The 16944-nt window shown below is 36.9% G+C and overlaps 1 protein-coding gene across 1 annotated transcript in view; it reads left to right on the top strand.

Moving 5' to 3' along the window:
• Positions 1-16944, top strand: part of LOC306849525 (COMM domain-containing protein 10-like) — a 30775-nt gene that overhangs the window by 6328 nt on the left and 7503 nt on the right. The window contains exons 3-5 of the mRNA XM_079384626.1: positions 14-124; positions 1503-1658; positions 5056-5169. Of these exons, the coding sequence (XP_079240752.1) occupies positions 14-124; positions 1503-1658; positions 5056-5169 (381 nt within the window). The remainder of the gene's footprint in view (positions 1-13; positions 125-1502; positions 1659-5055; positions 5170-16944) is intronic.

The raw sequence follows: 16944 nt of genomic DNA, 5'->3' as shown, positions 1-16944 counted from the left end.
CTGTGTTCCTCAGGAGGAGCGCTCCTTCAGTGAGGAGGAGGAGGAGAAGCTCCAGACCGCTCTATCTCTGGAGAAACAGACTCTGAAGCTGCTGCTGGAAACCCTGTCCTTCATCCTCGAGCAGGTCCAGCCTTTCCTCCTTCACCAGTAACCGCTGCTGTCCGCTCTAGAACATCTGCTAGCATCTTAAACACACACAGTCCCAACACTGTGGTATAAACATGGTATTTTCAGTTCCGCTTTACCATGTTCAGCCTCGTTGCGCTTCTTTCAGAGTTCGTAAAAGTGCTTCAGTTTGACTTTTTGAAATCTAAGTACTTGAACCCCATTAAAAACAGCAATGCACATACATAAATGTAAATATATTACATTTCCATATATGAAATATATTGTCAAATGATGTAATGACATATGAAATCTATTAGAAGCTAGAACAGTTTCATATATAAACATATATACAGTGTCTAACACATACAAACATACAGATTTTTGTATACACTGCAGAACATGATTCTCTTACTCAGTGTTTGTGTCTGGTTTTCTAGAATAAATATCTAAACATTCTTGAATCAAGATGCATTTACTGTACAAGTGAAATGATTTATATATAAAAATCTAAATAATCAAAATATTTACCAATGGAGTAAGAAAAATAATCTTAATTCAAAGGCTAAACAAGATTATTATTCTTGCCCCATTGGCAGATATTTGAGCTTGTTTTCAGCAAAAACTAACAAAAGTTTTATGTTTTTTTTTACATAATATCTTAAATCATTTTACTTGTATAGTAAATTCATCTTGATTCAAGAATGTTTAGATATTTATAGAAAACAAGACAGAAACACTGAGTAAGAGAATCATTTAGTGTATACGTTGTTTTAATAAAGTGGCATATATAAGTAAAATATATATTGCTGACATATATGGTTGCTACATTTAATAACATACAACAAAAACATCAAAAATATTATTAACATACAGTATGCACCTGTAAACGCATTACTATGTGGATTTTATATATGCTATAAACTTATATACTCATCTACCCAAAGAATATATGTGTGTAAAATTATATATATATATGGCTTTATAGGTAACAATATTACATGATGTCATATATTACATTTCTGTATGGGTGTTTATGAAGAGATACTTGAAAAGTGCTTAAATTATGTGAAATTACAAAATAATTAAAAATTTTCTATAATTTTTCAAGATCTCCTAACCAACAGAATGCATAATATGTAATATTTTAAGAAAGTTCCTAAAAGAGAATCAAGATGGAATTGAAACGGATCTGTTAAATCTGTCACACAGAAAGAGAGATACTAAACTAAATAAAATTACTGTTCAGTTGGGAGGAAATAAATGTTTTTTTTCTTCTGTTAAAGCATCTTTGAATAAGAAGTATATAGGAAGTTTGTTTGTATTCGTGTTATTGAGTCTGAGAAGGGTTTTATGAATGCATGATCAGATGTGAAGCACAGTATTTCTCGCTGCAGGCCGTGTATCATAACCTGAAGCCGGTGTCTCTCAGACAGCAGCTGGAGAACATCAGCGTCCAGCCGGAGCAAGCCGAGGTGTTCGCTCAGGTTTGGGCTTCCGCTGCTCCAGATGTGGTGGAGAAGATCCGACTCGGGATATTTGCCCCTAAAAAGGTGTGTTCACGCTCGGTTCTAGATGTCTGCATGAATCTGAGGTCTGACCGATATCTCTGCCCAAGCTGAACCTGGGAGGAAGCATGTTATAAACATTTGATATTCGAGGGGATGAGATCCTTCATTCATGACAGATCTGATACAGAACCATTTTTGGTTCCCCAAAGAAGCTTTCAGTGAACAGTTTCTTGAATAATGTATTGTAAACGTTCCGTTAATATATTTTGAAGAGTGTAGATGTGAACAGTGGAGTCTGGAAACCATCAAGCAGAAACAATACTGGGTGCACTGGTATATCACATCCTAAAACTTTACTAATTTCTCTTTTAACCCTCTGCCAATACACTTATAATTTATGACATTCCCAAAATATATGACCACAGTCCCCCACCTCCTCACAATCTCTCCAGCATTCTGATAATCCTGAAGAACTATCAAATTTATCCACCGCTAATGAAGCTCTGAAGAACCTCATCTTCATCTTCCAGTCGAATTCCTCCCATATTTGACTGCTTATACCCTTATGACAGCTGGCACATATATTTGTCCACATCTCGTCCTCTATTATAGTATTTAACTCTAATTCCCAATTTCTTTTGGTATGAAATGAGTCATCAGATTTTTCTTGCATTAGTTTTCTGTATATATATGAGCCTGCAGCACAAAAGCAGTCATGAGCAGCACAGGTATATCTGTAGCAATAGACAACAATACATTGTATGGATCAAAATTATACATTTCTCTTTTATGACAAAAATCATTAGGATATTAAGATCATGTTCCATGAAGATATTTAGTAAATTTCCTACCGTAAATATATCAAAACTTCATTATTGATTAGTAATATGCATTGCTAAGAACTTCATTTGAACAACTTTAAAGGAGATTTTCTCAATATTTAGATTTTTTTGCTCCCTCAGATTCCAGATTTTCTAATAGTTGTATCTCAGCCAAATATTGTCCGATCATAACAAACCATACATCAATGGAAAGATTATCTATATATAAATGTATAAATCTCAATTTCAAAAAATGGACCCTTATGATTTTAGTAGGTAAACCATCTTCAATAATATTACTAAAATATTTTTCTACATTTCTGGAGATCTTTTAATTATGTCCCATTGTTTATGACTTGTGATGTAGTGTCATAGTGTCGTAGTTGATCTGGATGACAAAGTCTTTATGCTGAATTCTGTTCTCTTGTCTGGTCTGGATACGTTGGCTCCCTTGAAATCACGACCTGTTTGTTTTGTACGCTCCGCTCCTTGGTACAATGATGATCTGCGTTCTACTAGGCCTTGTGTCGTCAAATGGAGCGTAGATGGCGTATGCCAGGTTTAACTGTTCATCACCAGGCCTGGAAAGACACCTTACTTGAGTATAGGGCTGAAATTGTGTCAGCTAGAACAATTTATTTTTCACAGATAATTGTCAGCAATCAGAGAAACCCTGAACAACTGTTTCACTCAATCAACAAGCTGCTTAAAAATCACTCTAATGTTCCTGCTTCAACTCACCTTTGTAACAAGTTCTTGGAGTTTTTTAACACCAAAATCGATAATATACGTAACCACATTATCAATACTCATCCTTGCTGCTTCTTATGTATTTCGGCATTCTCTGGTATTTCTCTCAACTTTGCAATTCTTGACTCCCAGTCTCTCTGTAATATGGTTTTGAAAATGAAAGCTACGACCTCCAGAGTTGATCCGGTTCCTTCTTGTCTGTTTAAATCATGTTTTGATTCCCTATGTCCTGTTGTTTTGAGTATTATCAATGACTCTTTATGCACTGGTGTTGTGCCAGCTGCACTTAAAATTGCTGCTGTCACCCCTGTACCAAAAACTAACAACATGGACTTTGATAACCTGAATAATTTTCGTCCCATCTCTAATCTTCCATTCCTTGCCAAAATTTTAGAACAAACGGTGGTTTCTCAATTGCTTTCACATCTTTCTTCTAACGATCTTTTTGAGCCACTTCAATCTGGATTCCGTAAACTCCACAGTACTGAAACAGTGCTAGTTAAGGTCACCAATGACTTGTTAATGGCTTCTGATTCTGGCCATCAATCTATACTGATTCTTCTTGATCTTAGTGCCGCTTTTGACACTATAGATCACTCTATTTTAATCACCCGTTTAGAGACTATCTTTGGAGTTTCTGATACTGCATTGAAGTGGTTTAAGTCCTATCTCTCTGATCGAAAGCAGTTTGTTGTGATGGGTGGTTGCAGGTCTGAAGTCAGTGAGGTGCATTTTGGTGTTCCTCAGGGATCAGTTTTGGGCCCTTTACATTTTAGTATTTACATTTTTCCTCTTGGCCAACTTTTAAGAACACTTGGTCTTAATTTCCACTTTTAAGCTGATGACACTCAGATCTACATACATTCTAAACCTGATGTCAATATGCCTGCGTCTTTTCTTTCTCAATGTTTTACTGAGATAAAATAATGGATGTCTGAAAATTTGCTCGGTCTAAGCAGTGATAAGACCGAAGTGATGCTTAGTGGTTCCCCTCACCAGTTACGCAAAGCAGAGTCCACAACTTTAGGTCTGGAGGGCTCTGCTTTACAGTTTCAAACTAAACTAAAAAATCTGGGGGTGATATTTGACGCCAACATTTGATCCGCATGTTCGTAATACAGTCAAAGCATCTTTTTTTCATCTCAGAAACATTGCCAAATTACGTCCCATGTTGACTTTTTCTGTGGCTGAAAAGTCAACACTTTTGTGTTTTCACGTATTGAATATTGTAATGCTTTGCTGGCTGGAGTTTCAAAAGCTACCCTAAGTAAATTAGAGTTGGTACAAACTTCAGCTGCCAGAATACTGACTAGGACCAGTGCAAGGGAGCACATCACACCTGTCTTGGAAAAACTGCACTGGCTTCTTGTTAGTTTTCGTATCGATTTTAAAATTCTCATGCTTACTTATAAGGCCTCGAATAATTTGGCTCCTGAATATTTGTCAGAGCTTTTAACCCCCTACACACCTACACGTGTTCTACGCTGCTCTGAAGCTGGTCTTTTATCTGTTTAAAACTATGGGTCATCGGGCTCTCTTCATTGGCTCCTAAATTGTGGAATTCTCTGCCCTCTGAGATTAGAAATGCAGAATCTCTTAATGTTTTTAAATCGTACCTTAAAACTTACTTTTTTAGGGTAGCTTTTATGTGATTTATGTGATTACTTTGTGTTTTATTATATTGGCCTATTAGTTTTTTACTGCCTGTACTCTTGTGAGTATCTTTTTTACTTCATATTTGTATTTGTATGTAAAGCGCTTTGAGATGCTACTTTTAAAGGCGCTATATAAAATAATGTTTATTATTATTATTGTAAACATCTAAAAAAGTAAAGTTAAGTAGAGTGTGTTTCTGGTGTGTTTTCCAGCTGGATCTCGTGGGCTGGCAGCTCAATCTGCAGATGGCTTCATCGGCTCAGAGCAGACTGAAAGCGCCGCATGCCGTCCTCAATCTGGGGCTCCGGACGGAGGACGACACCGAGGTAAACGCACACGCTTCTCAGCTTTCAGATAAACCCATGATCAGAGGAGAAGCTCATGATCGGAGAGACGGAGCTGCAGTTCCTCCGGCGCTCAGATGGTGGCGCTGTGGCTGCATGTGTGTGTGTGTGTGTGTGTGTGTTCTTCAAACGCAGATCAGAGGTCTAAAGCCCTGTAATCAATCCCTGCGAGCGAGTTCAAGGCTTCTGTGGCGTTTGAGCTCACGCTGAGTGAAGACTCAATGTGAAGAACAAAAACCATGCATTATCAGTCCTGAACTAGATGCTGAGCTCATTTACTAGTCATAATAATATCAAATCAAATTTTAATTAATAAAAAACAACAGTAGCTGCTGCTGTCACTGAAACAGACACTAAAAGCATGTGTACACTATATAGGCCACAATTAAATGAAAGGAGGAGACAACAAAACACTAATATATATGACCCTGCAGCACAAAAGCAGTCATGAGTAACACAGGTATATTTGTAGCAATAGCCAACAATACATTGTATGGGTCAAAATTATACATTTTTCTTTTATGACAAAAATCATTAGGATATTAAGATCATGATCCATGAAGATATTTAGTAATTTTCCTACCGTAAATATATAAAAACTTCATTTTTGATTAGTAATATGCATTGCTAAGAACTTAATTTGAACAACTTTAAAGGAGATTTTCTCAATATTTAGATTTTTTTGCTCCCTCAGATTCCAGATTTTCAAATAGTTGTATCTCAGACAAATATTGTCCTATCATAACAAACCATACATCAATGGAGAGATTATTTATCCATGGTTTTGTGGTTCAGGGTCACAAACGATTCAACCTTAGACTCTAGAAAATAATCATACACTATTATGTTAATAGATTATATTCTGTTTTGCACTAAAAATATGTCTCTGGTAAAATAATATGATGCATTATAAAGGTCCTCATAACTGTATAAGCTGTATTACACTTCATAACCTGAATATAAGATGCACATGATGCATTAAAACAGATTTAAAGGTGCTCTGTTCCTCTTTTGAAAGTCGTTTTGGATAAAAGCATCTGCTAAATGCATGCTCGTAACAGATAAGATAAGAACAGACACATTACAGTGACATTCAAAGCATTGCATCATATGAAGGCTGATTTGAATCCGTGCAGGCTGAAGACCGTGTTTCTCAGTGTGACACAGAGCTGAGATAATCATGTGACTCTGCTGTGAACTCATGATGTTTGTGTGTTTGTCTCTGTATCAGTTCTGAGTTTGTTTACTGGGATGAACGCTTGTATTAATGCAGGGCACTTAGTGTTTCCCGTGGAAGATCTCATCATGTTACAGCGCTCCTCAGAAGAGACGGAGTTCACTCCTGTGAATCTGTGCTTTATTCTGTGTTCTCAAAGCTCCATCCAAGCAGCAGGCGGTTCTCTTTGTTTTTCTGGGTTGGGTCACGGAGGAGCGGAAACTCTTTGTTGAATCCTCGCTCGTTGTGCAGCGACCTCGTTCTCCGTCAGCGGGAGATAAAGACAGTAATTAAACATCTCGTTTGACTGCTGGGCTCCTCTCCTGTCAGAAGCTCTCAAACCCCGATCACACGTTCCTGTCTAGCACTGTGTGCAGTATTTTCTGGGATGTTATCATTAATGTACTTAGATGATATTTTGCTGAGTGTGTTTCTGTGCTGGTGTCTTGGCCCGTTCTGGACTGATGACTCAAAGCTTTTCATATTCTTTGTATTCTGTGCCAGAAATCAACTTTTCCATTAAGGACCGACATCATTTGCCCTCTTAAACTGATCTCCAGGTCATGTTACCTTAATAAGGGCAATGTTTTCTAACCCTGTTAGATATATGCATCATCTTTTATCTCACATTCTTACATTTAATCAATAAATTCAATTAGAATAAGAAGACACTGTAGGCTGTTACCAATCAAATGAAATCATCTAAACGCTTCTTCTGCAAAACTGGATTTTACTGACACTGAAGTTACACTTTACACTGTAATTATTATAATTGCATAAATAATGCATAATGAGATTAATGCTCCTAAAATAATATTTTGAATATTGAAATATGAAATTTGATTTTTTTTTTTTAAATGAAAAGATACTTTAAATATGAAACTAAAAGACTATATGTGACCCTGGAGCACAAAACCAGTCATAAGGGTACATTTTTTTAAATTGAGATGTATACAACATCTGAAAGCTGAATAAATAATCTCTCCATTGATGTATGGTTTGTTATGATAGGACAATATTTGTCTGAGATACAACTATTAGAAAATCTGGAATCTGAGGGAGCAAAAAAATCTAAATATTGAGAAAATCTCCTTTAAAGTTGTTCAAATGAAGTTCTTAGCAATGCATATTACTAATCAAAAATGAAGTTTTGATATATTTACGGTAGGAAATTTACTAAATATCTTCATGGAACATGATCTTAATATCCTAATGATTTTTGTCATAAAAGAGAAATGTATAATTTTGATCCATACAATGTATTGTTGTCTATTGCTTCAGATATACCTGTGTTACTCATGACTGCTTTTGTGCTGCAGAGACACATTTATGAAATGAGACTAAAAGTCTTAATTAATGAGTGAGTCATTTATGCAAACGATTCATTAAAACGTTTGATTTATTCAGCAACAAGGAAACTGACTGTAATGTTTTGTTTGGAACTATTTTTGTTTTGCTAAATAGAGAAAAAATGACAATACTGACAGTATCACATCTGTGATCGTGCTGATATTTGAAACAGCATGTGATATTGATTACATCATGTAGAAATATAAGACAAACTCATACAGGGGCATATTCAGGCCCATCTAACTGCATTCTGCTAGGACAGTGTGAACGATCACAATGTGTTTTAGTTTAGATTTCTGTTAGTGACATAATAATGTCGGCTTCTGCATCGTTAAAATAACAATTACATCATTATTGCAGGCGATGCTCCTGCTCATGGAGGATCGGCGGGGCCCCCGGGGGCCCATAGCATTGTGTGCTGCTTTATCCCTCTGTTTACCGTGGTAGAGAGCAGCAGAGCGTGATGTCACATGATCTTTGTCTGTCTTTTGAGGGGGTCTGGCCGGAGTTCAGCGGAGTTCCTGCACAAATCAGACCTCTGTGAGTGAGTGAGTGTGTGTGTGTGTGTGTGTGTGTGTGAGAGAATGTGTGTGTGTGAGAGAATGTGTGTGTGTGTGTGAGAGAGAGAGAGAGTGTTTGTGTGTGTGTGTGTGTGTGTACAGGTTTAAATATCCTAGTGCAGACTTAAACCTGAATACACACAGACTCACGGGGACTTGTGTCACGGTGGGGACCTAAATTGAGGTCCTCATGGGTACAAAAGCTTATAAATCATACAGAATTTTTTTTTTTTGAGAAAGTAAAAATGCACAGTTTCCTGTAAGGGGTAGGTTTAGATGTAGGGCAATAGTAAAATAGACGGTTTGTACAGTATAAAACCATTACGCCTATGGAGAGTCCTTACAAGGATAGCTGACCAGACGTGTGTGTGTGTGAGAGTGAGAGTGTGTGTGTGTGTGAGAGAGTGTGTGTGTGTGTGTGTGTCAGAATGGAGAGGCCTCTCATGTCCACATGCCGGAGGCGTCTTGAGGAGCGTCTAGGTGACCGTCCGGAGGAGACTGAGACTCTGTGTCTCTCTCGTTCTGTTACAGTAATTCTAGTGTGTTGCTCTTTAATTACGGCACCGTCGTGTTTGTAATCAGCTTTTATAAAGAGCCGTTCACACAGAACACATGCGCTACTTTTCCAGTGTTTTTCTATGTCAGGCAGAAAGAAGTTCTAGACCTTGTGTTTTTTCTGAGAGAGCTGAACTGGATGATGACATCATCAAAGAACTGACTTTAGCTGGAAAAATGACTCTGTTATTGTCCTGTTGCATTATTGACGAACTATTTTCCTGTTGACACTGTAAAGCTACTTTGACATGATCAGTGTTGTATAAAGCACTATATAAATAAAGGTGCTTGACCTGACTTTCTCCGTCGCACTGCCCACAAAACCTGTCCCTAAAATACAAAGTTTTTTTGTTTTTTTTTGTCATGTTTTAGGGTGTTTTCAGAGCTGGAACCTGCTGTTTGATCCCTTACTTCAGTTCCTTCAGATATATATTCATTGCATCGGTCCGAGATGGGCTAACATCAGCTCAGGAGTGGTTTGGTTGTGGTCAGAAAGCAATCCGACCCAACGGATCGATGAGCCAAGCTCTATCATAGTTCATAATGGGAAATGTGGTATTTAAAGAGATGGTTCATTCAAAAATGAAACATCATTTACTTTCCCTCAAGTCGTTCCAAACCTGTAGATTTTCTTTCTTCTGCTGAACACACACAAAGATATTTTGAAGAATGAGGATAACCAAACAGTTTCTGGTCTCCATTGACATAAATAGTGTTTTTTCTATAGTATGGCAGTCAATGGGGACCAACAACATTTTTGGGTGAACTATGCCTTTAACTATTTCCCTGTCAGCGTTAAAAAAAAAAGAAAAAAAAGTTGCCAGCCACCGTCAGTGTTTTTGCTGATTTTCACAAAAAATTTCATGGCCCCCAGAATATTTTCTTGTATGAAAATCTGAAAATAAAGATCAGACGCTCTACTTTCAAAAAAAAAAGAAATTGTTTTATTCTAGCTTCAAGTATTTATTTTTTTTATCAACACTTGAATGTAGGTAGGTTTAAAAAAAAAAAAAAAAGCAACATTTTAAGCAAAAAGCCGAGAAAATTGAATTTTTATCAAATACTACATCTTCCATCAGTAACCCAAAGCTTCACAGGCCTTTAACTGTTTATGGATCCACATTTCACTCTGAAACATTAGTCAGTTTTCATTCATATGCGGTTAGTGTTGATGATTGCATTATTTTTCATATGCATACGCACATATATATGAGATGCTGGTTCTGCGTCTTCCTCGTCTGTGTTTTTGATCGAGTGATTCTAGACTCATTCAGGAGATGTGTAATAGCGCCCCCTAGTGTATAACAGCAAAAACACAAACCGTGTCCTACACAATCATGTCTCGTTTCTCTCTTAAACGTGTTTCTGAAGGCTCATGAGGCGTTTGCTGGAGAAACAGAGCATCTTTCAGATGAAGGACTGACCCTGCGCTCATCGTCCTCTGATCATGAACATCACAAAGAGTTCACGACTGGAGTTCTGAATGTGCCGCTGTGTTTCAGAATAAAGCTCTCGGTGATTCTCGGTGATGCTCACGTTTGAGTCGTAGTGAATTATAGATGGAGGAAGCAGCATTCGTGTGTCACTCTTCAGCATTGCATCCTGGGAAAAGCATCTTCTCAGTTGAGCTGCTTCGCCTGCGGTGATGCTCTGAGCAGGAGATCCTTCCCAAAATCACATCAGAAATGGATAAATAGAGGCTTTGCACTTCTCGTGTCTGGCCCGGAACAGAGTTTTGATGAAGAGGGGTTTTGTTGTTGTTGCTCTGTTCTAACCATCAGTCATTATAATGCAGATCACAGTCTGTGACAGCAACAAAACCAGTCCTCTGAAGAATTAAATGCAGAAAAGCATGCATGGGGTTTCATCAGCTGTGTGAATGTGGGATAAACCGAGTTTAACTCGTACCGAAGGCCTCAAATACTTTAACCCAGATGAAGATTCCTGCTGTTCATTCCTTTCTGTGTTGCTTTCCATCAGCTTTCAGGCAAATGTGCTTCTCTCATCAGCGGCGCCCGCTGAGCTCCATCAATTATTAAAGCGCATCTGAATCTTTCTGGAGCTGTTTACCTGTTTATGCAGCCAGAAACGTGCGTCTTATATAAGTCAACCCATCAGGGATGTTCGGCAGACTGTGGATCTATTCTTAGCTCTGTGAGGTCCATAAATTAATCTTCAATGTGATGTTCAGTGCTGATATCAGTCCTGTACTTCATCTGGAGGATGGAGAATATCTGCTCATGATCACACATTAACCCTGGAAAGCCTGACATATGAACAAATAAATAAACAAAACTTTGCATATGTGTTATTGAATGTCCAGCACTCTCTCCACCCTCAATACCACGACTGAGGTGCCCTTGAGCAAGACACCGAACCCCCAACTGCTCCCCGGGCGCCGCAGCATAAATGCTGCCCACTGCTCCGGTGTGTGTTCACGGTGTGTGTGTGTGTGTGTTCACTGCTGTGTGTGTTCACTGCTGTGTGTGTGTGTGTGTGTGTGTTCAGGGTGTGTGTGTGTTCACTGCTGTGTGTGTGTTCAGGGTGTGTGTGTGTTCACGGTGTGTGTGTGTGTTCACTGCTGTGTGTGTGTGTGTGTTCACGGTGTGTGTGTGTGTTCACTGCTGTGTGTGTTCACTGCTGTGTGTATGTGTGTTCAGGGTGTGTGTGTGTGTTCACTGCTGTGTGTGTGTGTGTGTGTTCACTGCTGTGTGTGTGTGTGTGTGTGTGTGTTCACTGCTGTGTGTGTGTGTGTGTGTTCACTGCTGTGTGTGTGTGTGTTCACTGCTGTGTGTGTGTGCACGTTGGATGGGTTAAATGCAGAGCACGAATTCTGAGTATGGGTCACCACACTTGGCCGTATGTCACTTCACTTATTGTATTTGATCCATCAGGCTTTTATGTTTCTGTTATAGTGAGAATACGGAGGAAAAACCACTCAATTTTATTCAGAGACTCAAACTGAGCAACGATATAAAGTACAGTACACTGCAAAAAATGATTCTCTTAGTGTTTCTGTCTTGTTTTCTAGAATAAATATCTAAACATTCTTGAATCAAGATGCATTTACTGGACAAGTAACATGATTTAAGATATTAAGTCTTGTTTTCTAAAAAAAAAAAATATTTTTTTATTTTTGTTTAAAACAAGCAACAATATCTGCTAATGAGGCAAGAAAAATAATCTTGTTTAGCCTTTAAATTAAGATTATTTTTCTTACCCCATTTGGGGTAAGTTTATCTAAAGTTTAGATATCACTTTATCTTGATTCAAACAAGAAAAAAACACTAAGAGAATCATTTTTTGCAGTGTACAGCTGATACTGACATAAAATGATATAAATATCAATCGTCACTCTATATCTTCAATAATATGTTTTGCTTGAAATGATCCAAACATATAATGCAATGCTGATTGAGAGATGAAGAAATAAACGCTCCTCAGAAGATGTGAGATGAAGATCATTCCTCCGCTGAGGAACAGAGAAAGTAAAGCTTCTGGAAACAAACGCTCCTCAAAAGATCCTGATGATCAGATTTGAGACGCACTGATTTATCTAGAAAATGATTGCTGGAGAATCAAGTAAAGCTGAGCTGCTTCAGTCCAGTAAGAGTTCATCTGGAGATATGACTGCAGTTATTCTGATGTTTACTTGATCAAAATCATTTACATACGTAACATACGTTTGTACAATTACACTAAAAGAGCTTTGACTGGATAATAAAGTAGCTAAAAACTAAAAATGAAGCCATCTCAGTTTCACTGATAAAGCGTCAGAGTTTTCTAGCAGACTGAAATGAACTGGTGTCATGAGCCGGCGTGTTGTGAGTGAACCGTGTGTTTAGACCGGATGATTCACGCTGACCCAGGCGGATTCCCATCACTGTGTCAGAAACAGCATCGTGTGTGTTTCCTCCTGAGGACGCGCTCATTACAGTCTCACTCACGTTAGATGTAGGCCAGAGGAGAAACAGACGAGCCTTATTAGAGCCGCTCGTATGCTAATGACAGTCACAGACGCCGCGGCACTGCATTATGGGAATCATCTGAAGTTTGGCTAACGAGTCCTGTTATCCTGTGAGTCAGTCAGCTATTTTAACCCTCTGGTGCTGCGCACTAGGATGTTTCTTTTTTCAATAAAAGTAGTGGTTTTTATTTAATATTTTGTATTTTTAGGGGATTTTATGGTACTAAAATATATTTATGGAATAGTTATGATCCACATTGCAAAAGATGATTTTCTTAGTTTTTTTGTCTTGTTTTCTAGTATAAATATTTAAACGTTAGATAAAATTATATTATGTCTTGTATTCTAAAAAAAAAAAATCAACATTTTAGTTTTTGCTTAAATCAAGCAAGAATATCTGCTGAGGCAAGAAAAATTATTTTTTTTTAGAAAACAAGACATAATATCTTAAATAATTTTACTTGTACAGTAAATGCATCTTGATTCGAGAATGTTTAGATATTTATACTAGAAAACAAGACAGAAACACTGAGTAAGAGAATAATTTTTTTGCAGTGTATTTATTACCTGTTAACCAAGTTTTGAGCATTGCCTTGAAAATGAAATATCCACCTCAAACTGTCATGAATCTTAAGTTTGGTCTCTTCTTAAAGAAGACACTTGGCAGATTTTTGCTGAAGTGAAAAAAGTTAAAAAGTGAAATAAATAAAAGTTTATGTACATTATGTTATTATGAAAAACATGCATTTTCCAGAACGTTTTATACTCTAAAACTGCATGAAAATCAAAGCTATAAATCAAATTGTGTTCTAAATTTGAGGTTGATATCACAAAAAATGAGCTTTCAGTCAGATTTAGTTTGGTCGCAGTACTATATGCTTCCACTAGATAAAATCTGCTTCCCATTTGTTTCCAGTGCATCATTTTTGACAGCCAACAGTGCAGGTGTGACAATTATTTGAAGGAGCATTTAAGCTTTTCGAATCGTGTGCATGATGTTTTATGTGTGTGTGCATGTGTTAACATAGCAAGTGCCAAAACCTTTGCAAAGTTTCGTACAATTCCAATGATTAAAAAATCTAAAAACTTAAAATTTTTCATTTTTAAAAATGACAGACGAGAACCAGAGGGTTAATTTAGGGTTGAAGTATGTGAAACACTGCTGTCTGATACTCAGTATGTGACAAGTGTTGAACGATAATTCAGTACCACGTTTGGCAAACATGCTTAAGTTCACAATCGAGCAGTTTATCACATAAATATGAACCCATGTCAGTTGTGCTTTTCTCCAGATGTTTTTCACGATGAAACAGTGATTAAATGAGAAGCAGACGGCCACGGGTCGAGCTGTGATGTGGCGAGACTCGAGTCATGAATGAGTCCAAAGACTCTAAAAAGAGTCGTATGAAGATCTGTATGTGTTTTAATGAGACGACCACAATGCATCTGTGCTTCGACGGAGCTTTGATGGGAGCGCTGGTATTTGAGCCTTCATTTCTCTGAGAAACGTTATTTAGCACAAAAGATTTGTGTCTCGGCCTCGTGGTCTTCAGAAGGAGATTTGACTCTGAAAATGAAGCTGATTTCAAAGGTTTTTCACCATTTTAATCACCATTTTCATTGCCTTTTTTTCAAATCAAGGATAGTACATATATATATATATATATATATATATATATATATATATATATATATATATATATATATAAAGTTTCTTGAAATAAACCTTATTTGAAATAAAGTAAAGTTTTTTTAAGCTAGTTGCCAAAGCAACATTTCTCATTTTCATTTAGTTGTATTATTTATATATATTTTTTTTCAAGTCAAGTCACCGTTATTTATACGACGCTTTTTACAAAGCAGCTTTACAGTATTAAACAGGGAAATAGTGTTCCGTTCTCCTCTGGCCACACCAAACCAGCAGTTTTCAGTTGTAATTAAAGAAATTATTAAAATTAAGAAGAAAAAACACTTTGAAATACTAAAATAACTAAACCTGAAATCAAAATTAAAAACTACAGGCATGTTTAAAGAAAAGTGCAAACACAAAATTACGAACATTTTTATGCTAATTAAGATGAAAACTGAAATTATAAAAATAAAAACAAGTTCAAAATATTATTACTAAAATATTAAATATAATGAATCTTTCACTAGAACGGTTTCAAAGGGGTGGAAAATGTCCAGAAGACTTTCCAGAAGTTTTGAAAACTTTCTGATAATTTGGGAAAGTTTTGTAAAGTTTCTTAAAATTGTCCTCCGCTGCAAAAAATGATCCTCTTACTCAGTATTTTAGTCTGGTTTTCTAGTATAAATATCTAAACATTCTTGAATTAAGATGCATTTACTGGACACGTAAAATGAAATTTAAGATATTAAGTCTTGTTTTCTGTAAATACATTTTGTTAGATTTTGCTTAAAACAAGCAGAAATATCTACCAATGGAGTCAGAAAAATCATCTTAATTCAAAGACTAAACAAGATTATTCTTCTTGCCCCATTGGCAGATATTTCTGCTTGTTTTAAGCAAAAACTAACAAAAGTTTTTTTTTTTTTTTTTTTTTTACAGAAAACAAGACATAATATCTTAAATCATGTTACTTGTCCAGTAAATGCATCTTGATTCAAGAATGTTTAGATAGTGTTTTTGTCTTGTTTTCTAGTATAAATGAGTAAGAGGATCATTTTTTGCCGTGTGGAAATGTTTCGCCCCTTTCCTATTCACTAGGAAGATGAATGAAATTGGTTTTGATTGCTTGTTTTCTGCACTGTGACACAATATGTAAGCATTTTTAAAAGCAGTTCTTTAAGGAATCATCAGAACTAGACTCATATGAATGAGAGGTGAGCTGGGTTCAGACGTTCCCAGCAGTGTCTGGAGCATCAGAGTTGTGCTGTGTCTCTGTATGAGCGCGGGTTCTCTACTGTACAGCGGCGCAGTGGGACGAGCGTGTGAAAATCCGCTTTGGCCCCGTTCCATTCATCCCGCTTTAGGGACACAAGAACTTCAATAGAACAATGAGGCTTTTTCCCCTCGATGGCTCGCAAACAAAACAGCTGCGTGGATCCAGGGCGCTCTGACAGTCACGTCAACCTGACGCTCTGTGCTCTTATTGAACCAAAACAGAGGATGTGGTTTATTCTAATACAGGAAGCGCGGTCCGTCCCGCTCGCCGCATCTTTACTAAACAAATGAGAGAGAGACCTTTCCCTCAACACCCGCTACAACTCATGCAGAAAAACATCAGACTTTCACTGCAGAAAATCACTCTCTTACTCCGTGCTTCTGTCTTGTGTTCTAGTATAAATATCTGAACATTCCTGAATCAAGATGCATTTACTGGACAATAAAATGACTTAAAATATCGTTATTTTCTTTAAAATAAGTTTTTCCTTAAAACAAGCAGAAATATCTGCCAATGGGGCAAGAAAAATAATCTTGTTTAGTCTTTGAATTAAGATGATTTTTCTAACCCCATTGGCAGATATTTCTGCTTGTTTTAAGCAAAAACTCACCAAATTGATTATTATCAGGGTGAAGCAGTTCAGGATATAGATTTTTGCTCGTGTGAGAAGAGATGATGCCAACCCTTCAAACATCATACAAAACTACCAAATTTAGCTATAAGTTAAATCGCAACATATAATCATTGCAGTTAATAGTGTTCCCCGTCTGTTTGATTACATGTAAGAACTAACTGCAAGAATTTTACTGTACATTTTACTGTACATTTCTGCCATGTGGACATCAGCTTGAGATAGTCACCACTGATAAGCTACTGCGAAATATAATGTAGAAACTTTAAAATAGAAACTTGAATTCTCTGTAAAGCTGCTTTGCAATGATTTGTATCGTGAAAAGCATTATACAAATAAACTTGAATAGAATTGAATTGGTTCAGTTTCTCACTTGAATTGATCTCACTGAACAACAGAAAGCTGCTTGCTGAAAGTGATTCATCACTACACCACTGACAAATTAATTTACTGTGATGATCTCTGTAGAAAACATAACCTAAGCACGTTTATAAGGCCACCCAGACACTGTGATCTTTGCATATGTGTGGTTTCAGCTGTTCCTATGATTTAAATACAGAAGTTATTGATGA

The sequence above is a fragment of the Barbus barbus genome, assembly GCF_936440315.1.
Source record: "Barbus barbus genome assembly, chromosome: 29".
Lineage (NCBI taxonomy): Eukaryota > Metazoa > Chordata > Actinopteri > Cypriniformes > Cyprinidae > Barbus > Barbus barbus.
The sequence above is the reverse complement of the archived record's forward strand: the minus strand, read 5'-3'. Positions and strand labels throughout refer to the sequence as shown.